The sequence below is a fragment of the Rana temporaria genome, chromosome 2 (assembly GCF_905171775.1).
Source record: "Rana temporaria chromosome 2, aRanTem1.1, whole genome shotgun sequence".
Taxonomy (NCBI): Eukaryota; Metazoa; Chordata; class Amphibia; order Anura; family Ranidae; genus Rana; species Rana temporaria.
This window is the reverse complement of record NC_053490.1, coordinates 326,160,855-326,186,566: the sequence shown is the minus strand read 5'-3', so window position 1 is coordinate 326,186,566 and position 25,712 is coordinate 326,160,855. Positions and strand designations below refer to the sequence as shown.

At 46.5% G+C, this 25,712-nt stretch overlaps 1 protein-coding gene across 1 annotated transcript in view; it reads right to left on the bottom strand.

Moving 5' to 3' along the window:
* The window catches only part of LOC120927050 (protein phosphatase 1H-like), an 88,547-nt gene extending 63,217 nt beyond the window's left edge, over window positions 1-25,330 (bottom strand). Inside the window, exons 1-2 of the mRNA XM_040337479.1 lie at window positions 25,071-25,330; window positions 20,392-20,909 (exon numbers count right to left, since the gene is read on the bottom strand). Coding sequence (XP_040193413.1) covers window positions 20,392-20,651 — 260 coding nt within the window. The 5' untranslated portion in view covers window positions 20,652-20,909; window positions 25,071-25,330. The remainder of the gene's footprint in view (window positions 1-20,391; window positions 20,910-25,070) is intronic.
* Window positions 25,331-25,712: the final 382 nt, after the last annotated feature.

The window sequence follows — 25,712 nt, the reverse complement described above, 5'->3', positions numbered from 1 at the left end:
CCCAGGCTGCTCAGTCTAAAATGCCCGGGCTTATTTTTTGTCCCAGTCCGGGCCTGATATACAGTATACACTTTTTAAACAGGCCTCATTCACACAGGCATACCAATGCAGACATCCATGTGAAGGGCCATCTTCACCGCTGTTGGATGCCCAGGTATCTTCTAGGGCCGAAACAACTAATCGATTAATCGACAACTAATCGATTATGAAATTAATCGATTACAATTTTCATAATCGATTAATCGGCCAGTAACATAATGGGGTAAAAAAAAAAAAAAAAAATTAGCCCTTTATTAGTACAAAAAAGCAAATCGCTACTGTAAATATTACTTTCACTGTCCCACAGTAAAATAAATAACCCCTTACAGTAGCGATTATTTGCTCTTTTTGTACTTATTTTTGTTTTTTTAACCCCATTATGTTACTAAACATCTCAGGCCGGGGTCACACCTCTGTTTTTTTTGCAGAAACACACTACAGTTCATTTACATGTTTTCCTATGGGACACGTTCACATCCATGATTTTTTTTTCAGCTGCTGCGTATTTGGAAAGGGCAAAAACTTTTTAAACGCAAAACAGTGCTATTTTTTTATGGTTCAATATACTTCAATGGAGAAGCTTCAGAAAAGCATGTAATGCGTTTTTGCAGCAATTTGTGTTTTGTAATCTGCCCAACAACAAATTGGCCCAAAAAAAATTAAAAATGCAATTTTTTTTTTTTAAAGGCTATTAGCCGATTAATCGAAACAACAATCGGCCAACTAATCGATTATGAAAATAATCGTTAGTTGCAGCCCTAGTATCTTCACCATAGCGGGATGCACAGGCGTCTTCACCACCGCGGGATGCACAGGCGTCTTCCACCACCGCAGGATGCACAAGTGTCTTCACCATCGTGGGGATGGATACACAGGTGTTCCATGCAGCCAAGTGCAGGCAGCCTTTTTAAAGTGCATCTGTGTAGGTCTGAAGTACTAAAATGCACACAGACTGGACTTGCACTTCAGGATGCACTAGGCTAGGGAGATCCATGCAGCCAGCTTCCTGTCATAGATTTGAACAGGCTGCCTGCACTTTCTTACATCCCACACACATAGTTGCCAACATTTGAAAAAAAATTCCAGGGACACTTTGCAGCACAGCTATTAATTAATTACCACACTCACTTCCCCGAAGCTCCACCCACTCCGCAGTATGTACAGGAGAGGAGGAGTGCAGAGGGTATGATGGGGGGAGTGTGTACAGGAGAGGAGGAGGAGTGCAGAGGGTATGATGGGGGCAGTGTGTACAGGAGAGGAGGAGGAGTGCAGAGGGTATGATGGGGGCAGTGTGTACAGGAGAGGAGGAGGAGTGCAGAGGGTATGATGGGGGCAGTGTGTACAGGAGAGGAGGAGGAGTGCAGAGGGTATGATGGGGGCAGTGTGTACAGGAGAGGAGGAGGAGTGCAGAGGGTATGATGGGGGCAGTGTGTACAGGAGAGGAGGAGGAGTGCAGAGGGTATGATGGGGGCAGTGTGTACAGAAGAGGAGGAGGAGGAGTGCAGAGGGTATGATGGGGGCAGTGTGTACAGAAGAGGAGGAGGAGGAGTGCAGAGGGTATGATGGGGGCAGTGTGTACAGAAGAGGAGGAGGAGGAGTGCAGAGGGTATGATGGGGGCAGTGTGTACAGAAGAGGAGGAGGAGGAGTGCAGAGGGTATGATGGGGGCAGTGTGTACAGGAGAGGAGGAGGAGTGCAGAGGGTATGATGGGGGCAGTGTGTACAGGAGAGGAGGAGGAGTGCAGAGGGTATGATGGGGGCAGTGTGTACAGGAGAGGAGGAGGAGTGCAGAGGGTATGATGGGGGCAGTGTGTACAGGAGAGGAGGAGGAGTGCAGAGGGTATGATGGGGGCAGTGTGTACAGGAGAGGAGGAGGAGTGCAGAGGGTATGATGGGGGCAGTGTGTACAGGAGAGGAGGAGGAGTGCAGAGGGTATGATGGGGGCAGTGTGTACAGGAGAGGCGGAGGAGTGCAGAGGGTATGATGGGGGCAGTGTGTACAGGAGAGGAGGAGGAGTGCAGAGGGTATGATGGGGGCAGTGTGTACAGGAGAGGAGGAGGAGTGCAGAGGGTATGATGGGGGCAGTGTGTACAGGAGAGGAGGAGGAGTGCAGAGGGTATGATGGGGGCAGTGTGTACAGGAGAGGCGGAGGAGTGCAGAGGGTATGATGGGGGCAGTGTGTACAGGAGAGGAGGAGTGCAGAGGGTATGATGGGGACAGTATGTACAGGAGAGGAGGAGGAGTGCAGAGGGTATGATGGGGGCAGTGTGTACAGGAGAGGCGGAGGAGTGCAGAGGGTATGATGGGGGCAGTGTGTACAGGAGAGGAGGAGGAGTGCAGAGGGTATGATGGGGGCTGTGTGTACAGGAGAGGAGGAGTGCAGAGGGTATGATGGGGGCAGTGTGTACAGGAGAGGAGGAGTGCAGAGGGTATGATGGGGCAGTATGTACAGGAGAGGAGGAGTGCAGAGGGTATGATGGGGGCAGTGTGTACAGGAGAGGAGGAGGAGTGCAGAGGGTATGATGGGGGCAGTGTGTACAGGAGAGGAGGAGTGCAGAGGGTATGATGGGGCAGTGTGTACAGGAGAGGAGGAGGAGTGCAGAGGGTATGATGGGGGCAGTATGTACAGGAGAGGAGGAGGAGTGCAGAGGGTATGCTGGGGCAGTATGTACAGGAGAGGAGGAGGAGTGCAGAGGGTATGCTGGGGCAGTATGTACAGGAGAGGAGGAGGAGTGCAGAGGGTATGATGGGCACAGTTAGTACGGGAGAGGAGTTTGGAGGGTATGGCGGTGGCAGTATGGAGAGGGATTTCTTGTGGTGTCTATGGGGTAATCAGGAAGTGATGTTGGGAAGATAAGGGAAGGTAAGTGACCATGGAATGATGTCCCTCAGCGGGGGGGGGGGTATTTTGCTCGGAGTGATGTCTGTATGATGTGATCTGGGGGTGATGCAAGCTGGGGGCAGTATGTACAGGAGAGGGGGACTGAGAAGTGGTCAGATAGCGATGTATATAATAAAAAAAAACTCATCCACTAAAAACATTTAAAACAATGAATCATACAACAGTACTAGATGTAAGTACAGATCTATGTAATCCAGTTTATAGCACTCTGCATACAATCCAATTGCTCAGACTAGATAATGTGGGGTCATTTATAGCCATTCATGTAACCTGTGTGTATGTGGTGAGTTCACACTTCTGATTGCACAGACTCAGAACCTGTATACATGTACAATCAGAGGTGTGAACTCACCACATACACACACAGGTTACATGAATGGCTATAAATGACCCCACATTATCTAGTCTGAGCAATTGGATTGGATGATGTTTGCACAGACTGTTCATGCTTAGAAGTGATCTGTCAAAATGTGTTTGGGCTGCAGACCTCACCCTGCCCCCCTCGCCCACACTCCCTCCCCTCCCCCACACTCAAACTCACTATCTCCCCCGATTCTTCTCCTAAGAAAAAATCTCCTTGAAAGTTTGTACTACTACTACTATCCACCCTAGGAAACTTCCCACAGAAAAGTTCAGCTCACTCACCTCCTCCCTTCCTCTGGCCAGCCGACAGGAGCTACAGTGAGCTCCGCCTCCAAGGTCTCACAGCACACCGCACTGCTGATTGGAGGGGGAGGCTGAGTCACAGATAACAAGAACCCCGCACAGCACGAGACTGGAGGGAGGGGAGGGGACAGAAAGGAGCTTTGCATCCCAAACACACAGCGCAGGCTCAGGTCCCTGCTGAGACCCAAAAGCCGCACCTGCCTTCCCCACTAGCCGGGACAAGTCCCGGCAGGCTAAATTAGCTGGGACTAGGTCCCAAATAACGGGACTGTCCCTTTAAAAACGGGACAGTTGGCAAGTATGCACACAGGTGAAGATGGCACGGGTGTGCAGATTAGTATGCCTGTATGAATGAAGCCCAAGTGTAATCCTGTGTTTGTTTACAGGTAAGCAGTCCTAGCATAAATCTCAAAGTTGGTGCAACTATGCTATTCATACATTGGTAAGCATTAATGTCAATCAGTCTTGTTCGATTTGTTTGTGCATGTCCTGGGCCCCCTCTGATTCCTCAAGCCTCATCTATGCATGAAAAGCTTTTATGTCTTGTAGCCACTGTAGCAACTCATTCACAGCAGGCTGGTCAAGGATAACTGCCTAAATCCACTCCCACACCACGGATTTATGTTGGTTACCTGACCAGGAGGAAGTCTGTCTGTCAGCGAAGCAATACAGTAGACTGGTTGTGAGACCTACTGCATGATCTTGGTGGGCAAAAGTTCACCAGATTCTTATGCCGCGTACACACGACCATTTTTAATGTCAAGGAAAAAAACAAAGTTTTTCTCTACGTGATTCTTGTCAAGCCTGCCTTGCATACACACGATCGTGGAAAAAAAAATGCTCTAGCAAAGCGCAGTGACGTACAACACGTACGACGGCACTATAAAGGGGAAGTTCTATTTGGATGGCGCCACCCTTTGGGCTTATTTTATGGATTTCGTGTTAGTAAAAGTTTGGTGAGAGACGATTCGCGCTTCTCTTCCCCGTCGTTAAAGCCTACACACGACCGTTTTTCACGACGTGAAAAACGACGCAAAAAATTCGAGCATATTCTAAATTTTTAATGGCCATATTTTACGTCATGAAAAATGCTCTGGAGCCCACACACAATCGTTTTTAATGACCATGATGGCATTTTTCACGTCATGAAAAACGGTCGTGTGTACGCGGCATTAGGCCTAAAAATGATCAAATGATTACAATTGTTAACAGGTTTAGACAATATAGTGACATCATATCCCTGCCCCTCCACATGTCCAATCAGGGAACACCTTGTATTTGTTGAAAAAATACAAAGCGTTCTGTGAATGATGGTGGTGCGAGCAATCCCCTATGGTCAGTATGCATTGTAACCGCTGCTCAGCACAGGACCCGCAGCAACCATCAGGTATGACATATTTACATTGCTCCAAGCTGGTCTAATATTTGAACACTGAGATGGTTATCAGCAAAACCTTAGGTTACGATGCCATTCTGTACAGATTTGCTTATTTTTTTTCACTCTCATTAGCTTTCATAAATTGCTGAATTCTATATGACTAATGTCCGATCGTGTGGGCTGGGTAATCCTACGATTTCAGCCCCATACTCTACTCCTTAGGTCATCCTCCTCCTCATACTTTGCGACACTTGCCTGAAGACATTCTTGATAAATTTGCAATTTTTTTTGCTAAATCAGGAAGTATTGCTAAAAGTTTACATAAATGTCAAAATCTTGAGGGCTGGGTAATCCTATGACTTCAGTTCTGTACTGTTGGTCATTATTTCATCACACTGAGGCTGGCCATACCCGATGCAAATGTAGCACCCTCTACCATAGGTAGGTGCTAGAGTGAGGATTTTTGTGAGGAAACCTGCCAGCACAGGTAAATTTAGGCATACCTGTGCTTCAGGCTAGGTCTGTTTGTTTTGATCTGGGGGCAGGGAGTGGTTAGTGTAGCAGTGGGTGTGATCACCTGTGCTTTAGTTTTGGGACGCCTCCCCTGTTTTCAGGGAGAATGTTCTGGATGGGGCAGGGCCAAGGGCTGGAGAGACAGGCAGCTTATGTGAGGAGCCCTAACCAATCCCCACTTTGTATTGGCAGGGGGCAGGCCTCCCATATAAGCTGAGGTAAAATCTAACTGGGAAGGAGTTGTTGGCCGGAACACGTGGATAATGGAATGCTAGATAGCAGCAGGAGGCCATTCCCATCTGGAGGGGGAGGGGTGCGCCAATCGCGGAGGAGCACAGGAGAGCTGGGAGGGAGCCTCATCCTTACCACGGTCATGGAAGAGGTGTTCTGGAACACAGGGGCTGGAGAAGCTATTGGAACGCATGTCCGGATAAAGTTCTCCATCATGGACTCTGGGCAGGTAAAGGTCGGTCAGTGTGACAGTGTGGATTTCTGGAAGAGGCAGCCTAGGAGAGCTGGGTGCAAGGCCAGAGGAGAGACTGTGGGAGTTGTGTCAAATCGATACGGCCTGCGGGCGCAGGATTTGCAAGTCGGGCTAGCTGGGATCAGTAGTCCACCAACCGAATTACACCCCCCCGCTCCCACTAGCTTAGGGGGGTGTATTTTTTTCCATTATCTGTGCCCCTTTCTGATGATCATGTGCTGGTTGGAGCGGAGGGAATATTTCCTCAGTTTTGGGTGCATGCCCATTCACTTCCGCTCGCATGTTCTTCTGACTTGGCTCAAGTCCCGGTCAGCCACCTGCCTGTTTATCTCCTTTCCTTCCCTGGTGGAGTGATCTTCCTCCACCCCCCACCCAGTAGTAGCCGGGGCACGAAGAGTATGGCTTGACTGTGAGGCGGGCGGCGGCGATGGGCAGAGAGTTACTGATTGCCGCCATTACTAGTAAAAAAATAAATATGTCCCTGGATTTCATTTAAAAAATCTGGTCACCTTACTGTATGTTAAATAGTTTAGAAGCTTACACAGGGGTTAATTATGTCACTCACTTCATCATGTGACAGTATTTGGGCCCGATTATTGGCAATTGAAGTTCGAGCACTGTGCAATGGAAGCATAGTTGCCAACAGTCCCGATTTTCCTGGGGCAATCCCAATTTTGGGACCCTCATCCCGACCGGAGCTCGTCCCGATTAATTTCCCGGGATTTTGCTTTTGTCCCGGGAAAATCGTGAATGTTTTAGGGGAAAAAAATTTCCGCCGTCGCCTCTGCCAGTACATTTCCCCTTGTGTTCAGTGGAGAGAGGCGGGGCAGCCAATCGGCTTCTCTCTTCAGTGTACAAGTATTCTCCTCTCTCCACTGAACACACGTGGAAGCCGGGAACTGTGTAGCTGCTGCTGCACATAAAGGAGATGATCATCGCTGCTGGGGACAAGGAGGGCTCTGTTGCACTGGGGACACGGGTGTAAAACAAGGGCTCTGTTGCACTGGGGACACGGGTGTAAAATGAGGGCTCTGTTGCACTGGGGACACGGGTGTAAAAGGAGGGCTCTGCTGCTTTGGGACACCAGACGTATGAAGGGGCTCCGCTGCTGGGGAGGCACCTGATGCAAGGACGGACTCTGCTGGGGAGGCACCTGATGCAAGGACGGACTCTGCTGGGGAGGCACCTGATGCAAGGACGGACTCTGCTGGGGAGGCACCTGATGCAAGGACGGACTCTGCTGGGGAGGCAAGACAGAGTCAAGAAAAGTGCGATGTGAGCTTTTTGTCAGGAATTCCGACCGTGTGTATGCTCCACACTCCACACTTTTTCTGTCAGTTTTCCTGCCAAGAAAAGATTGAGAACAGGATCTCAATTTTCTTGACAGGAAAAATTCCTATCACGAATCGTGTTCGTCTGTATGCAATTACGACGCGCGAAAAAGCATGCATGCTCACAATCAAGCAGAAGAGCCAAACTGCCTATTGAACTTCATTGATCTCGGTTTGTCGTATGTGTTTTACGTCACTGCGTTCTTGACGTTCGGAATTTCAGCCAAGATTTGAGTGACCGTGTGTATGCAAGACAAGTTTCAGCCGTTTTCCTGCACAAAAAAAATAAAAACACGATTTTCCTGTCGGAAAAACTGACCGTGTGTACGAGGCATCAGGCCGAGGCCTTCGCCGTCGTAACTCCTCATCTGGCCCCGGGTATCTATGCGACTGATTCTTAGAATCAGTTGCGCATAGATAACCATTAGATCTGACATGCGTAAGGCTGTTACGCTGTCAGATCTTAAAAGTAATTTTTTTTCCCGCCGCTAGGTGTCGCATCGTCGTTTTTCCCATCGTCTATGCAAATGAGGTAAGTACGCGAGATTCCCGAACCTACGTGCGTCCGACGCTGAGAATTTACGTTGTTTCCGTAGCGTACGCGACGCGTAAGGTTGCCCCTGCTATTAGCAGGGGCAACCAATGTTAACTATGGCCGTCGTTCCCGCGTCGAAGTTTAAAAAAAATACGTTGTTTGCGTAAGACGTACGTGAATGGCGCTGGACGCCATTTACGTAAACGTCTAAGCAAATAACGTCGGGGCGACGTCATTTAGCGCAATGCACGTCGGGTAATTTACCCGACGGAGCATTCGCAGTACGCTCGGCGCGGGAGCGCGCCTAATTTAAATGGTGCCCGCCCCATTTGAATTGGGCGGGCTTGCGCCGAGCGAATTAACGATACACCGCCGCAAGTTTACAGGTAAGTGTTCTGAGAATCAGGATGTAAACCTGTAAACCTGCGGCGGTGTAGCGTACAGCACATACATTACGCTGCCCAGGAGCAACGTTAATGTATGAGAATCTGGCCCTGTGTTCCAAGGTAAGTATTTATTAATGAGCTAGTATGCGGTGCATACTAGCTCATTATGCCTTTCAGATGTAAAAATAAAATAAAAATTGTGGTGGGTATACAACCGCTTTAAGGGCCAGATTCTCGTAGATCGGCGTATCTTTGCGCGGGTGTAACGTATCCGATTAACGTTACGCCTCCGCAACTTAGACGGGCAAGTGCTGTATTCTCAAAGCACTTGCTCCGTAAGTTGCGGCGGCGTAGCGTAAATAGGCCGGCGTAAGCCCACCTAATTCAAATGTGGAACAGGGGGGCGTGTGTTATGTAAAATAACCATGACCCGACGTGATTGAAGTTTTTCACGAACGGCGCATGCGCCGTCCGTGGACATATCCCAGTGCGCATTGCTCCAAATACGCCGCAAGGACGTATTGGTTTTGACGTGAACGTAAATTACATCCAGCCCCATTCACGGACGACTTACGCAAACGACGTAAAATATTCAAAATTCGGGAAAAGCCTAACGTAAACGGCGTAACTGTACTGCGTCGGCCGGGCGTACGTTCGTGAATTCGCGTATCTAGCTGATTTACATATTTCTAGGCGTAAATCAGCGTACACGCCCCTAGCGGCCAGCGTAAATATGCAGTTACGATCCGACGGCGTAAGAGACTTACGCCGGTCGGATCTAATAGAAATCTATGCGTAACTGATTCTAAGAATCAGGCACATAGATACGACGGCACAACTCAGAGATACAACGGCGTATCTCCTTTGTGAATCTGGGCCTAAGTCTCTGCTTTTGAACCGGTATTTTGGAGCAGTTTATTGACATTAGCGTATTTTTTAGATCTGAAATTATTTACTAGTGTAGTGATGCTTATTCAGTGAACAGTCTGGAAATGGAAGAAAATCAATAACCTTACCCAGGATATAAAGAAGACTCCCATATGCCTGTGCTGGCAGTGCTGAGCAAACCACAAAACTAGCTGATCAGAATTACAAACCATTATACTGGTAAAACATTTCACATACAAATATTTCTTTTGTTTATTCAGCTGCAGTGCTACCCATGAGTTTTTTTTAATAAAAAACCTCCAGAGGCATGAAAGGATCGAAGATAATCTTAACGTGTATAGATATAAAAGCAGACTAGTTCACACATCCCAACCAAACAAACATTCTCAGATGAGATAAGCACCATGGAAATATAAACACGAGAGGGTGCCAGCATCTAAGTGCAGATTATTAAAACCAGAAATAAAAAGTGTAAAATTGTACTCACTGCATAGCTGGGGGTTAAAGGAGTGTGCCACAAAAAAACAGAATGTACCCAATCTGTGGAGCTGCCCAGTTAGGGTTGCCACCTGATCCCTTTAAACCCACACATGAATTACACAGGTTCTGAGGCTGATTTATTGCACATAAGGCACCAAGTGAGTTTAATTACCACCTTAATCAGCCACAGAACCTGTGCAATTATTATGCGTTCAGGTTTAAAGAAATGAGGTGGCAACCCTATGCCCAGTATGTAGAGGTCAGCAGGGATACGGCTGAAGATAGAAGAGCTGTGCAAGGAAGCTGCTGGAACAAGGCAGGTGCAAGCGAAGCCCCAGTCTGCTGTACGTCCTGGCGTCACAGCTGTAAGCCCTCTCTTGTTTATATTTCCATATGCAAATGGACCACTTCAGGAGGAGCAGCTCTCATCTACAGTGGTTTTCAGAGGATTTTTGCAAACCTTTACAAACCCTTCCCCCCCACCTTCTCTCCTCACTTCCCCCTTCCTCTCCTTATCCTAAGCCCATTCAATTTACTGATGAACCCTGCACTATAGCTGTAATTGAGGGAAAAGGGGAAAGGACTGTTTCAAGGCCCCCCTTTTCCTTATGGGATTCATGGCAGGGGAGTTTCAAGTCCTGTCTTGCTAAGTTTGAGCGGGAACAGCAGGTATTGGTAGTTGACAGCTGTTGCTAGGGGTAAAGGCTAAAGCCAGGATAGGTCAGTAGGGTCCTTAGGCGGGAAAGGCAGGGATTGGTTCAGTCAGCCAGGTTACTGGGGAGAATTTAGTATTTTAAGTTTACCTGATAAGTCAGTTAGGGTCATCTGACAGGTAGGAACATTCTAGAATGTGGGGTAAGCTCTATTTAAGGAGCTGGTTGGGGGGGGTCCGGGGCCAGCCGTTCCTGAGGAGGACCGTTTAGCAGAGCTTGACACCCGACTAACCTGTGTCGCGGCAGAAAGGCTATGTGGATAAATCTCTTTGCAGAAACAAAGGGGATAGTTGAATTGTTTTAAGTCATTTTATGGCAGCTCAAGTCGTAGTGGCTGAGCTGTGTTTTTTAGTTTTAACAAATGGTTGAGTAAGGTATATGTGATTGAGTTAATGGTTATAATAATTAAATCCAATAGTCATGCCGCGGCCATTATTTTATCCAAAAATAATATAGATGAGTAATATTTATCTATATATATATAAAACTCAACGTGTGTGTGTATGTATGTATGTATGTATGTATGTTCCAGCATCACCTCCAAACGGCTAAAGACATTAACATGAAACTTGGCACACATGTTACTCATATGTCAGCAACAAACATAGGATAGGTGGTTTAACCCTTACCCACCCCCATTTGCCATGGTCAGGGTTTTTCTTTAAAGTCCCATTCAACTCTATGGGAAATACATGTTACTTCATGTTCCAGCATCACGTCCAAACGGCTAAAGATATTAACATGAAACTTGGCACACATGTTACTTATATGTCAGCAACAAACATAGGATAGGTGGTTTAACCCTTACCCACCCCCATTTGCCATGGTCGGGGTTTTCCTTTAAAGTCCCATTCAACTCTATGGGAAATACATGTTACTTCATAACTTCCAAACGGCTGTAGATATTTCGATAACACTTGGTCACATGTTACTTATATGTCCACTTAAACTATAGGATAGTTAATTTATCCCTTAACTACCCCCATTTGTGAGGGTCAGGGTTTTTGTTTAAAGTCCCATGCAAATCAATGGGAAATGTATGTTCCCACATAACTTCTGTACGCCTGGAGATATTTCAATAATACCTGGTACACATATTACTTATATGCCAAATAAAAATATATGACAGTTAAATTAACCCTTACCTACACCCTTATATGGGTATATTTATATTACTATGATTTTCCTCCCCAAAAGGTTAAGATAGGAAGACCGGGCAACGCCGGGTATTCAGCTAGTATTTAATAAAGAGTGTGTTTAGTATTTATTTATTAAAATAAAAAATAAAGGATATAATAATGTGTAGTGTCAAGTTATTTGGTGTGTCCAAGCATCCTGCCTATAATCCCTTTTGTTTTTAGATAAGCACTACGATTGTTTCAGCCAATCACTATTTTACCCAGAGTCAGGCCTCCTTCACACAGCTGTTTAACTGCATCCATTAAATTCTTGCATCAAGAATTAGTGGATTTTTGCTGCCGGAATGACCAGTGCATGCTATTAGTGTTGGGCGCTCAGCCTATACAAAGTAATGACAGCAGCTTCCGCTGATCACATACGGGTGCCTGCAGTCAGGGATAGGTGTTCGAGCCTGAACAAAGTCAGATGTTCTTTTACTCTTATGGGAAGGCAATTGTAGCAGGTTATCATTACCGTAACAGCACATACTTAAACCGTACTGCGGACGGGTGGCTCATACAGGCTCAACTACGTACTTGTACATTGCGGTCTTCTTCTGTGTCCCCCCGTCCACTCCTGCTGTGACTGTATACAGCAGGAGCCAATGATTCATGGCTGGGACCTGCCGTTCAGCTGTGTCCAATCACAGCCCAGCTCTCTGTGTTAACCGGCACACAGTGCTCTGTACAAAGAGAACGATCTTTGTTTCCTCTTCCTGCAAAGCAGGGAGAAGAAACAAACAGATTTGTAGTAAAAAGCAGCACACGTTAGACACATTTAGGCCCCTTTCACACGGGGCGGATCAGTAATGATCCGCCCCGTGAACCTCTGCTTGCTCAGCGGGGATAGCTCAGTTGATCCCCGCTGAGCCGGCGGATGACAGGGCGGTCCCCGCACACTGTGCAGGGACCGCCCTGTCTTTTCTCCGCTCTCCCCTATGGGGGGGATCGGATGAACACGGACCGTCTGTCCATGTTCACCCGATCCGATCCGCCAGACGGATGGAAAAGTAGGTTTTTCCTCTGTCACACTTTGGCGGATCGGAGCGGGTCGGATGTCAGCGGGCATGTCGCCGCTGACATCCGCGGCTCCATAGAGGAGCACGGAGCGCCCGCTCAGGTCCGCCTAAAAAACTGGCAGGCGGACCTGAACGGGCCGCCCGTGTGAAAGAGCCCTAACCCTTGTTAGGCACACACTTAACACCTTGATTCCCCCCCGAGATGTTAACCCCTTCCCAGTCAGTGTCTTTAGTACAGTGACGGTGTATACTATTATCAGTGATAACTGTATTAGTGTCACTGGTGATGTCAGGGTCAGTTAGCCTACCTCCCACCCAATGCCATTTAGATTACCCGATGCCATTACTAGTATTAAAAAAATAATAATTCCAGTATGTTATATATATATATATATAATATATCATAGTTTGCAGATGCTATAACATACACTAAGTGCGAATTGGGATCCGACTTGTGTTGCCCCAAGTTGCGCGACATCAGAAATTCTAAGTGAATGAATGCACACTACTGAAGTCGCTCCGACTTCAGAAAAGGTTACTGTACTACTTCTAGGCGACTTGTACCCATTGATTTCAATGGAAGTTGCCTCCAAAGTCGGATCACTGTCTTAACTGAAACAACAATACAGGAAGAGAAAATAGTTTTCTCAGGCAAACCCCTCCCTCCCACAGAGCTGATTATGGTTTGATTGGCCACTGCCAAAGTCGCCTGACCTGGAGGCAACTTAGGCCCCGTACACACGGTCGGTTTGGTTAGATGAGAATGAACCGAAGTTCAGTTTCATCGGACCAAACCGACCGTGTGTATAGGCTAGCGGTCTGGTTTCCTTCGGTCCAAAATTTCTAAACATGCTTCAAAACCGAACCGATGGACCGCTGCCCGATCGGACCAAACTGATGGTTAGTACAGAAAAGCATCGGTTCAAAACCCGCGCATGCTCAGAATCAAGTCGACGCATGCTTGGAAGCATTGAACTTCGTTTTATTCAGCATGTCGTGTGTTTGACGTCACCGCGTTCTGACTAGAGGTAGACCCATATGGGTTTTTCTCTGGCCGATGCCGATATTTGGAAATTGGGGCGGCCGATGGCCGATATGTGTTGCCGATTTTTGCGGCTGATATTTTTATTTTTTTTCCCCTCATCTCCAAAAACCTAGGGTGGAGAGGAGATAATTGTTTAGGGTGGAGTGCAGCCTGTCAGTGCCACATCAGTGCAGCCCATCAGTGCAGCCTATCAGTGTCCATCAGGGCCACCTCATTGGTGTCTATCAGTGCCCACCAGTGCCACCTCATCAGTGCCCACCAATGCACCAGTGCATCCCATCAGTGCCCACCAGTGCATCACCTCATCAGTGCCCACCAGTGCATCACCTCATCAGTGCCCACCAGTGCATCACATCATCATTGCCCACCAGTGCATCTCACCAGCGCATCTCACCAGTGCATCACCTCATCAGTGCATCTCACCAGCGCATCACCTCATCAGTGCCCACCAGTGCATCTCACCAGCGCATGACCTCATCAGTGCCCACCAGCGCATCACCTCATCAGTGCCCACCAGCGCATCACCTCATCAGTGCCCACCTGTGCATCACCTCATCAGTGCACACCAGCGCTTCACCTCATCAGTGCCCACCAGTGCATCACCTCATCAGTGCCCACCAGTGCATCTCCTCATCAGTGCCCACCAGTGCATCTCCTCATCAGTGCCCACCAGTGCATCTCCTCATCAGTGCCCACCAGTGCATCTCCTCATCAGTGCCCACCAGCGCTCATCAGTGCCAATCAGTGCATCTCCTCATCAGTGCCCACCAGCGCTCATCAGTGCCAATCAGTGCATTACCATGTCATCAGTGCATTACCTCATCAGTGCCCACCAGTACAGCCCAATGTCATTCACTGCCACCAGCGGAGCGCTCCAGGCTCCATTCCATCTCCCAGTCCCAGCACAAGAAAGTTTTTTAATGTCCCTGGCCCCGACGTGCTGCCCCGCCTCTGCCTACAATCCCCAGAAGGCAGAGCGGGCCTGTAACAGCCTATCGGCGGCGGCCGCTGCCTACATCCTCCACTCTGGGGAAAAAAACGTCCCCTGACATGCTGCGCGCCCTGCCTCTGCCTACAAACCCCAGAATGCAGCGCGGGCCGGCAGTTAGGCTGTTACAGGCCCGCTGGTTGGCTGCCGCGCAGGGTGTACCAAGATGGCCGCGGCTCCGGAGCTAGGCCGAAGCCGCGGCCTTTCCTGATGCTGTGACCGCGGCGGCAATCCACGGATTGCCGCCGCGGTCACAGCATCAGAAAAGGCCGCGGCCTCGGCCTAGCTCCGGAGCCGAAAAAAAAAAAATCGGCCTAATTTGGAAAAAAAATCGCCCGATGCCGATTTCTCCAAAACGGCCAAATATCGGCCGATATATCGGCCTGCCGATATATCGGTCGACCTCTAGTTCTGACCCGATCGGATTTTGGACTGATGGTGTGTACGCACATCAGACCATCAGGCCACTTCAGAGGTGAACCGATGAAAGCGGTCCGACGGGCCAGTCTCATCGGTTTGGTTCGACCGTGTGTACGGGGCCTTAAAGGTGCGTTGTAAGTTGCTCCAAGTCGCGCTGAAGTGGTCTCGCAAAGTCGCGCTGGAAGTCGTGTTGCCCCTGTGTGAACCGGCACTTATTGGGATTTTGTTTTAAAAAAGACATTTTGGCCTAAATTTATGAAGAGATTAAATGTTTTCTATTTCTTTATTGGATAGATCTTGTAACAGAAATTAAAAAAATATTGTTTGTTTTTCAACATTTTCAGTCTTTTTTTGTTTATATAATAAAAATGTAAAAAACATTTAAAACAAACACACACATTGGGGATCAAATCTCACCAAAAGTAAACTCTATTTCTGTAAAAAAAAAAAAAAAAAAGATATGAATTTCATTTGGGTACAGCACAATTACCAGTTAAAATAGCGCAATGCCAAGTAGCAAAAAATGGCCTGTTCATGAAGGGTGTAAAACCTCCGGCAGCACAAGTGGTTAATATGCCCGTTTCCAAGCCCAGGCATACATTTTGTAAATCTGTCATCTGTATGGGTTTTCTTAAAACAGGAAATCCAATCTACCCAAGAGCACAAGATTGGTACAGGATTTAATTATAGCTATTCTTTAACAAATCGATTTTTTAAAGTTTTTATTTTAAACTCCTGTTCTTGTTTTTCCCTCAAGCATTCAGCATAAAATCCAGGACGTGCTTATCATGGTTGACCCCTACCAAAATTGATCTTCTGATATCCAGGAATCCATTGGCACTCTCCCTGCTTATATCTGACTAAAGACTGCAAGCTGACAAAGACATTGAGCCGCATGCGCACAACATTAAAATTACGCAGCCTTATTTAATAAACGCCATTCTACCTTTTTATAGTTAACGTAGCAAATATTTCAGACCTACACTTAATCATACTCAATAAATCCCCTTTGTGCAGAATGACTGAGATTTATTGAATCCCTTGTGTGCAAATATTTGTATTCGCAAAACTTTTACATTTTCATTACTATTAATAAATATTTAAAGAAAAGGTTACTGATTTACTGCAAATGTATTGCAAACAAGTACTGTTATGCTGCACTTACCTTTCCATTTGACAAGCCCAGATTATAGTTTAGTTAGATCTGTCTGAGTCTTACAAATGTAACATGATGTACTGCACATTATGCAGATCACCGTTATCAGTACAGGAGAAAACTCATTCAGAATATCAATGTATACGGTGCTCTGAGATGTTTTTTTCAGCACACAGCTACATAGTAAAGAATAGAACACGTATAGTGTATGGCCCCTTTCACACGGCGTCCGCCTGTCAGTTTTTTAGGTGGACCTGAATAGATACTCCATGGAGCAACGGATGTCATCGCTGACCATGTGCGCTGACATCCGACCTGCTAAAATCTGATGTATGGCGATACGTTCGCCATCCGTCCTGGCAGATCGGATGAGATCTAATGAAAAACTGACATGCTGTCTGTTTACGTCCGATCTCTCCATTGGAATCAGCGGCGCTCCCCGCTCATTGAGCAGAGACGGACCTGTCATCTGCCGACTCAGTGGAGATCAACGGAGAGGTCTCCCGCTGAGCTGGCGGACTCCACTGAAACGGATCCGCCTTGTGTGGAAGGGGCCTTATGCCGTGTACACACGATCATTTTTCAGCATGAAAAAAAACTTAGTTTTTCAGCATGTTGAAAAAACGATGTTTTCCCAACTTCATCTTTAAAACGATGTTGCCTACACACCATCGTTTTTAAAAAATGATCTAGCAAAGCGCGGTGACGTACAACGGGTACGACGGCACTATAAAGGGGAAGTTCCTTTCGCCTTTGGGCTGCTTTAGCTGATTCTGTGTTGGTAAAAGACGATTCGCGCTTTTCTGTCTGTTACAGCGTGATGAATTTTATTACTCAATGATAAACGCTACTTTTACCAGAACGAGCGCTCCCGTCTCATAACTTGCTTCTGAGCATGCGCAGGTTTTTAACATCGTTTTAGCCCACAAATGATAATTTTTTACAACCCGAAAAACGTCATTGTTTAAAACGACGTTAAAAAATGCAGCATGTTCGAATTTTTTTTTTGCTCGTTTTTCAGAACCTGAAAAATGATGTGAAGCCCACACACGATCATTTTAAACAACATTTTTTAAAAACAACGTTTTTTTCATGCCAAAAAATGATCGTGTGTACGCAGCATTAGTTAAAACTGGAAGGGGAGGATATGGGAGGGAGAAGATGGGACGGGACTGGAGGAAGACATGGTATGGAGGACATAAGATGGAGGAGGACATGGTATGGAGGAGATGGGACTATATGAGGTGGAGGGCATGGGATGGAGGAGTTGGAACTGAAGTTGGAGGAGGATGTGGGATGCAAGAGATGGGAGTAGAGGAGGAAATGAGACTGGAGGAGGAAGAGATGGCACTAGAGGAGGAGGAGATGGGACTGGAGGAGGAGGAGATGGGACTGGAGGAGGACATGGGATAGAGGATTTATGAAGTTGTACGAGTGTTGAATTAAAGTTGGTAAAGAACTTGGTGGGATGGTCAGAGGGTGGATTCGTTGGGATGGCCAGTGTGCCTGCCCTGGAGAATGTTGGTGGTCAGGGCTGGGGGGGGCCAGGCCTAAAACTGTGTAAGGGGCCCCACAATTTTTGATAACTGCCCTGTGTGCATGGTTACATAGGCCAACATACAAAGACTTTTAGAGACAAAAAAAAGCCAGATGCCCCTAGAAGCAGCATTAAAAATGTCCAGTGTGCATGAGGCCTTACGGGTGCACAGGGATTACTTTGGATAGGTTTAGTGGGTACTTCTGCTTCCTAACAATTTAGAAATTTAGAAAACGAGAAGTTATAAGGTATTTGCGTGCTTTAAAACTGATGATGGTTTTGGAACAACAGCCAGCTACAGTAAGTGCACACTAGTATTATTTAAAGCTGAACTCTGGGAAAACTATAGCTCTATCCGCACACACGGGGCAATTTCCAGTGGATTTCTCCAACTGGAATTGAAAGGCTGCACAGCCAGCGATTACCTGCAATGATCTTGGCTGGGTGCACTTTGTGCGCAGCTATTCGCACACATCTGTAAGTTTCAGCTGAAGGAATCTGCAGGTTCTTTCTTGAAGTTGCAGTGTGTGTAGCCACTTGTGCAAATGGAGTTTAAATGTCTTCCCTTGCAGTGTGGCTGCCCTGGCACTGCAAGGGTTAACCACTTCTTTAGTCTAGGGCAGTGGTCTCCAAACTGCGGCCCTTTCCCTGCATTTATCCAGCCCTTGGGGCACCATTTTCATCCACTGACACCAATAATACGGCACAATTCCTCCTAATGCCATCAACAATGAGGCCCAATTCCTCCCACTGACACCAAAGATGGGGCATTGTTTATTCCCACTGATATCAGGACCTTTTCCTCTCCCAATGACTATAGTCTGGCCCCCTTAAGTCTGAGGAACATTAAACTGGCCCTTTGTTTAGAAAGTTTGGGGACCAATGGTCTAGGGGGTGGTAGGAACACCTTTTAATTGCTAGACCCTCCCCTCCCCCAGCAAACAATGCTCCCCTATGCTCCAGCAATGGGTTGTCCAATGGTAATCTCACTTCCAATGCAGGACTATGGTACCTGCATTGGTCTTAGTGACATCAGAGGACCCTAAATCGCCAGAGTGCAGGGTCCAAGAGGCTGCAAAACTGAGGAGTCTGTAGGAGAGGTGAAGCAGGTAAGTAAAACTGCTGTACCTGGTCCCCTAAACATAAACAAGCAGTTAACCCTTGCAGTGCAGACACAACCCCATTGCAAGGGAAGACTTTTCGTTTTCCCAGAATTCAGCTTTACTTGTGCTAACAAAAGTAGTGAGGCAGTTATGACTGACTTCTTCATACTCTTATCACCCTGGCTGCCTCTGGTCTCTGAACAGGCAAAAGTACTGTATGCATGTTTGAAACTCAGAGCGAAGTCAACATTTCGGATCTGCATCATTCTGACACAGAAAATACTAAAAGTACTAGTTCATGACAGCCAGGCAACTAACATTTTCAAAGGGAGAAATCAGTCATGTCAGCCTGCATATTTCCTGGAGTACAAATTCCATTTAATTGTACCGATTTCAAGATGTACCAACAATAATTGGTGGGTGTACAGAGCAATCAGTGGGTTTTTGGGAAAGGGGAGTACATAGTATAGTATTGGTAAAGCTTAAAGTAGCTGTAAGGCATGAAGGTAAAAAAAACTTCTGTGTGCTGCTTCCCCCACAGCCCGCCTAAAACTCACCTGAGCCCCCTCTTGATCCAGCGATGTGCACGAGAGCCTCAGCTGTTCCGGGACTCCCTCTCTTCATTGGCTGGAGCTGCTGTCAACCACAGCCAGTGAGCCAATGAGGAGAGAGAGAGAGAGAGGGACGGTGCCAAGCTGCGGCTCTATGTGCCTTATGGACGCAGAGAGCAGGGCTCAAGAGCGGGCATGCACCAGTGCCCCCCCATTTCAAGTGGCTTGCTATTGGGGGCACTGGTCAAGGGGGAGGAGCCAGGAGCGCCGGCGGGGGACCCTAGAAGAGGAGGATTGGGATGGCTCTGTGCAAAACCATTACACAGAGCAGGTAAGTATAAAACATTTTTTTTTTTTTTTTAAAGCCGAACCTTTAATATCACTTTTAGCTGGCCACAGACCGGTTTAGTAGGAACCCTGTATGGACAGGCGGCTGAATACCCAAATCGATTGAACTTGGGTACAACCAGCCTGTTGGATATTACGTGTAATTATTGCTAGCAGCTTCCCCGTCAGGAGAACACTGTGAATGGCTGTGTTGATGTTGGAATTGAGCAATTCCACAGGTTGCAGGAAAGAAGAAAAATTGCTCCATCTATGGCCAGCCTTACGCCAACCATTTCATGAAACAACTAAAAGAAGAAGTAAAAGATGGAAAAATGTGGAGAGAGCTGACCCACTGAATTGTCACGATTTGGACATGACTAAGGCAGGCTATACATTATGCAATTTTCTTTCCTGAAACCACGGGTTGAAAGAAAGAAAATTGCTCGATTCCCCAATCAACACAGTCAGTGTTGATGAGGGAATCCCTCCCACAGCGCTATTCCTTCCCCACCTGCAGAATAAAGTGATCACTGCTGGCGGCTATAGCTGCCGGTGGTGATTGAGTTATATAAACCTGACAGGCTGGTTGTACCGAAGTCGATTGTTGGATCGACCTCAGGACAACCAACCTGTCCATACATGGATTGATGTTTGGCTGGTTTAGCTTCCAACCATCATCATCATCATCACCACATACTATTATAATACTGAGAAACACAAGCAAATCAAATACTATATTGATGGTGTACTTACTCAGCGTAGCCAGTGCTCCAGTACAGCTCTTCATTGGATTTTAGAGTCAGAACAATCCTGCTATTGTGGTCGCCCAATTTGTGGAACTCCTCCGAAGACAACTTCAAGAATGGGGGTCTGCAGGGGGGCTGAGGTTTTGCTACAGCGGCGGCGGCGACGGGGGGCTCCTTCTCAGGGGTACAGGGGCTGGGCAGAGCACTGTGCTTGTTGGACAGCGACCCCACCAGCCCTGATACAGCCGCTTTGACCTTACTGATCATCACCGTGCAGTAAGAGCGGAGATAGATGGCTGGGGGCAGAATGGGACATCCAGCTGTGCTCTGGGGACACAGGTGTACAGTCTGTATGAAGTCCCCTCACGCTGTTAGTTCTCACAAGTCATGCTGGTTAGGTCTTCTGCTCAAAGCAAGTGAGCTTAGCAAACAGTAGTAGATTGCACACCCAGTGTCAGTATACAGAGCCTGATAAAACTCCTCCTCTGTCAGCTCCTGGGCTGTTCCTCTGTGTACTCTCAGGTCCTGCAAAGTCAATGTAAAGACAAGGGAAAGCAGATCATTGCAGTTCAAAAGGGGATGAGGAAACAGAAATGAAACAATTCATCACATGTACAATGCAGTGTGTGTGGAATGCTCATGTGGGAAGTGTTATGTAAGAAGAACTACTGTTATTACAAACCGGAATAAACACAATCCGTTTCTCAGCACATTTTTAAATCCCAACTTTGGGCACAAGAGAAAAACACCACTGCCCCACCCCCATGCTGCAAGGTTTAAATGCTCATCTCTAAGGCTGCATTCACACCTGAGCGTTTTTTTCGCCTGAAGCACGACGCTCAAAAACGCCAGAGGGGAAGAAATACATTATTCCCAATGGAGATGGTTCACATCTCCACGCCAATACGCCTGACGCCGAACGACTGAATCTCAAACAAGTTCCGGACCCTTTTTTGTCGCACGTATCGGGCGGTTTGGTCGTTTTTGAGCGTTTCCATTTCCCATAGAAAGTAATGGAAACGCTCGATTCAAGCGACTAGCGCGACAACGAGCGTTTGCTACGGGCGTTTCGTCGCTTTAATCAATAGAACTTTTTTTACCCAGGCAGAAGATTAAAAAAATCTACCAACATAGCAACAAGTGATGAAAAGATGATCATGTTTCCTATTGGCTAAAATAAAAAAGTACAAAAACGGCAGACGACGCTGTATGCAAACGCGCAAATAAGCATGAATACGCCCGAAAAAACGACCAAACGACCGACGCTCAGGTGTGAATGCAGCCTAAAGCCCCATACACAGGGCTGCTGTTAGAAACCATGGGGCTCCGTACAGCCTTCCTGATAATGCCCCCTAACAAGTGGAGAGACTTCTCAGCTGTCAAAAGAAAATATCTGGGCGCTTCCTTCTTGGATCAAAGGGATAAACTTCTGTGTGTGTAAAGAAAAAATCAGAGCAGTCTGCCAAGTTTGTAACATGAAACATTGTAATTAACTTCCTGCCCAGATCACCGGGTGAAAACAGAGTTTCAAAAGCCTTATGCCGCGTACACACCACCATTTTTAATGGTCTAGAAAAACACAAAGTTTTTTTCAACATGATTCTTGTCGAGCTTGCCTTGCCTACACACGGTCGTGAAAAAAGCGTGGTGATGTACAACACATACGGCGGCACTATAAAGGGGAAGTACCATTCGGATTGTGCCACCCTTGAGGCTGCTTTTGCTGATTTCGTGTTAGTAAAAGTTTGATGAGAGACGATTCGCGATTTTCAGTCTTCGTGCTTTTCAGTCTGTTACAGCGTGACGAATGTGCTATCTCCATTACGAACGCTAGTTTTACCAGAACGAGCGCTCCCATCTCATAACTTGCTTCTGAGCATGCGCAGTGTTTTCACGTCGTTAAAGCCCACACACAACCGTTTTTCACTACGTGAAAAACCACAACGTGAAAAAATAGAGCAGGTTCTAAATTTTTAATGGCCATTTTTTTTTTTACGTCGAGAAAAATGATTTGGAGCTTACATACGATCATTTTTTAATGACATAAAAAAAAAAAAAAAATCGACGTCATGAAAAACGGTCGTGTGTACTCGCCATAAGAAAAAAAAATCGTTGGTAAATTGCAATATATAAAAATTTTGGATTGGGGTTTAAACTTACGTGGCTGTGGCAAGAATATGGCAGATGTTAATGCCTGATGATCGCAACCAATTCAAGTGAATGGGGCCATGCCACAACCCTGTGCAATGCATGCGGTTGCAGCACAGCGGTGCAGGCTTATAGGGGGTGAGGAGGTGACATTCCTTACCGTCTGCCAAATGGCCTCATTACAGGGCTAACGCTAGTCTAAACTAGTTGTTGGTGTGACTTTACCCGACCAAAAGGGAGCAAATAAGAGACATTTATGGTTGGAGTTTACTTACACTTTAACCACTTCAGCCCCGGACCATTTTGTTGCTAAATGCCACTTTTTGCAATTCGGCACTGCGTCGCTTTAACTGAAAATTGCGCGGTCGTGCGACGTGGCTCCCAAACAAAATTGGCATCCTTTTTTTCCCACAAATAGAGCTTTCTTTTGGTGGTATTTGATCACCTCTGCGGTTTTAATTTTTTGCGCTATAAACAAAAATAGATCAAACAATTTGGATTTTTTTCTTATATTTTTTACTTTTTGCTATAATAAATATCCCCCCAAAAATATATATAAAAAATATTTTTTTCCCTCAGTTTAGGCCTATGCGTATTCTTCTACATATTTTTGGTAAAAAAATTGCAATAATCGTTTATTGATCGGTTTGCGCAAAAGTTATAGCGTCTAAAAAATAGGGGATAGTTTTATGGCATTTTTATTATTATTTGTTTTTTTTTTTACTATTAATGGCGGCGATCTGCGGTTTTTTATCGTGACTGCGACATTATGACGGACACATCAGACACTTTTGACACATTTTTGGGACCATTGTCATTTTTACAGCGATCAGTGCTATAAAATGCACTGATAACTGTGAAAATGACGGTGAAAGGGTTAACCACTAGGTGGCGCTGTAGGGGTTAAGTGTGTCATAGGGAGCGATTCTTACTGTAGGGGGGATGGGCTATGTGTGACATGACAGTGATGACCGCTTACGTTTACAGGAAGCTGTGATCACTGTCATTGTCACTAGGCAGAGTGGGGAGATGCTTGTTTACATTAGCATCTCCTTGTTCTTCCTCACCGTGAGACGATCAGGGGTATACCCGCATTGATCGAGTCCGCGGTACCCGCGGTCGGGCTCACGTAGCTCGTGGCAAGCGCAAGTCCACAATGCTGCGATCTTAAAGGGGACGTATATATACGTCCTTCTGCCTGTCCATGCCATGCTGTTGACGTATATAGTCGTGCGCTGGTCGGCAAGCAGTTAAGGGGCATACACACTATACAATTGTCTTTAGATTTTTTTCCTTTAGATTTACCAAAACCATATAATATAAGGTCAAACCTTAAAAGTTGCAATTTGTATGCAGTCAGGTAAATCTAAAGGAAATCAAACGACAAGAGTTGTATAGTGTGTATCCAGCTTAACTGTTTGTGCAACTATCACAGACAGTGCTCTACAGCAATGTTTCTCAACTCCAGTCCTCAAGGCGCCCCAACAGGTCATGTTTTCGGGCTTTCCATTATTTTGCACAGGTGATTTGACCAGTTTCACTCCCTTAGTAATTACCACAGCCGTCTCATCTGAGGGAAATCCTGAAAACATGACCTGTTGGGGCGCCTTGAGGACTGGAATTGAGAAACACAGCATACAGTAGTGCACAAATATGGCTACAATCACCATACTACTAGGATTATAGACAGGGTTAATTCTACGGAGAAGGGAGGGGCACGTGAAAGGGTTTTTAAATGAAGGAGAGCAAGTCACATGACAGCCTTTGAAAAAGTCTATGGAGGAAACATGTCAGGCTGATGAATGTGATGCGTATCTGTACGGAAGCTTTTATAGAAGAAGTTTTAAATCTTTTTATAAAGAAAGAGGATGTCTTTGCTGTATCTAACGGATCTCCTGCCTGGAGAAGGGATGAAGGGCTGTGAGAAGCGACAGGCACGCACTGACGTCGCAGGTCCCCACCGCGCACAGCCCAGGACAGCAGGGGGGCGTCTGAATAATGGATGAAAATTACTAAAGAAATAAAGCATGTTGACCTTGCAAAGAGAAATTTCTCTTCGCAAAGGGAATTTTTCCTTAACCTAGCGAATAAGGTGAAGCTACGCTGAACTGAATCATCCAACCATATGCAAACATCTTGTTTTTGAAAAACGCACATAATTGGGTATTCTTTGCGAAGTGAATTTTCACCACTGTAGTGCTTAGGAAGTGACCTGTGCCGAGGGTGGGAACTGACACAGATGTAGATGACCATAGCTGCACTGACCATGCAGAAGGACACCCGGATATGCTCCTAGGTGACACCTAGCTTATCAGTACACAGGGGTTGTCACCTTATCCCTTTAAACCCAAACACATCTAAATGACACAGATTCTGAAGCGAATTTAATGCAGATAAGGCACCAAGTGAGTTTAATTACCACCTTAATCAGCCACAGAACCTGTGTAATTAATACGCGTTTGGTTTTAAAAGGGAGGAGGTGGCAACCCTACTCTACCCATATCCTATAGCTGGAAAGGCTTGTGCCCATTGACTCACCTTGTCCTCTCCTCCCTGTCCTGCTTGCTACTTTTTCGAGCCCCAGCAGAAAAATATAGATGGCTGACGACGAGTCACCCTGACGCAATCCACCAGATTTCAGCGTTGTCTGATTTGATGTGCGTTGACCTGTGGTGCTTTTTCTGCTGAGTGCTTTGGGACAAACACTGCACTTGCTTGCAGAGCTGCAGCACTCTGCTTGTCCTTGGGCTAGAGGAGCTTAGCCACCAGCCCCCACTGCTGCACTATACCGTGCTTTGCTGCTTCCAACACACTCTTATCTCCTCCTTCCTTTCACAAGCTAATTGCAGTTGGATAGCACAGGAAAACTGAGCTGAAAGCTTCTGTAAAGTCCCAGAAATATTGGCAAACACGGTTCACCTTCACATAGAAAACATAATCCTTGATTGCTGCTGGCGGCTCGCAGAGGGACATTACCATACCCTTGGAAAAATCTATTTAGATAATATTTATTGGATGGTGTGTGGTCTTCCCAATGTCCTCATCCAAAGCACAGGGCACTCGTTTATTTCAAACGCCAAATGCGTCTGTATTGTGTGACATTCACCCCCCCCCCTACTGTATTACCTTTAAAAAAACGTATCCATAGACGGCTTAAAATTCTTGCTGAACTGGACGAAT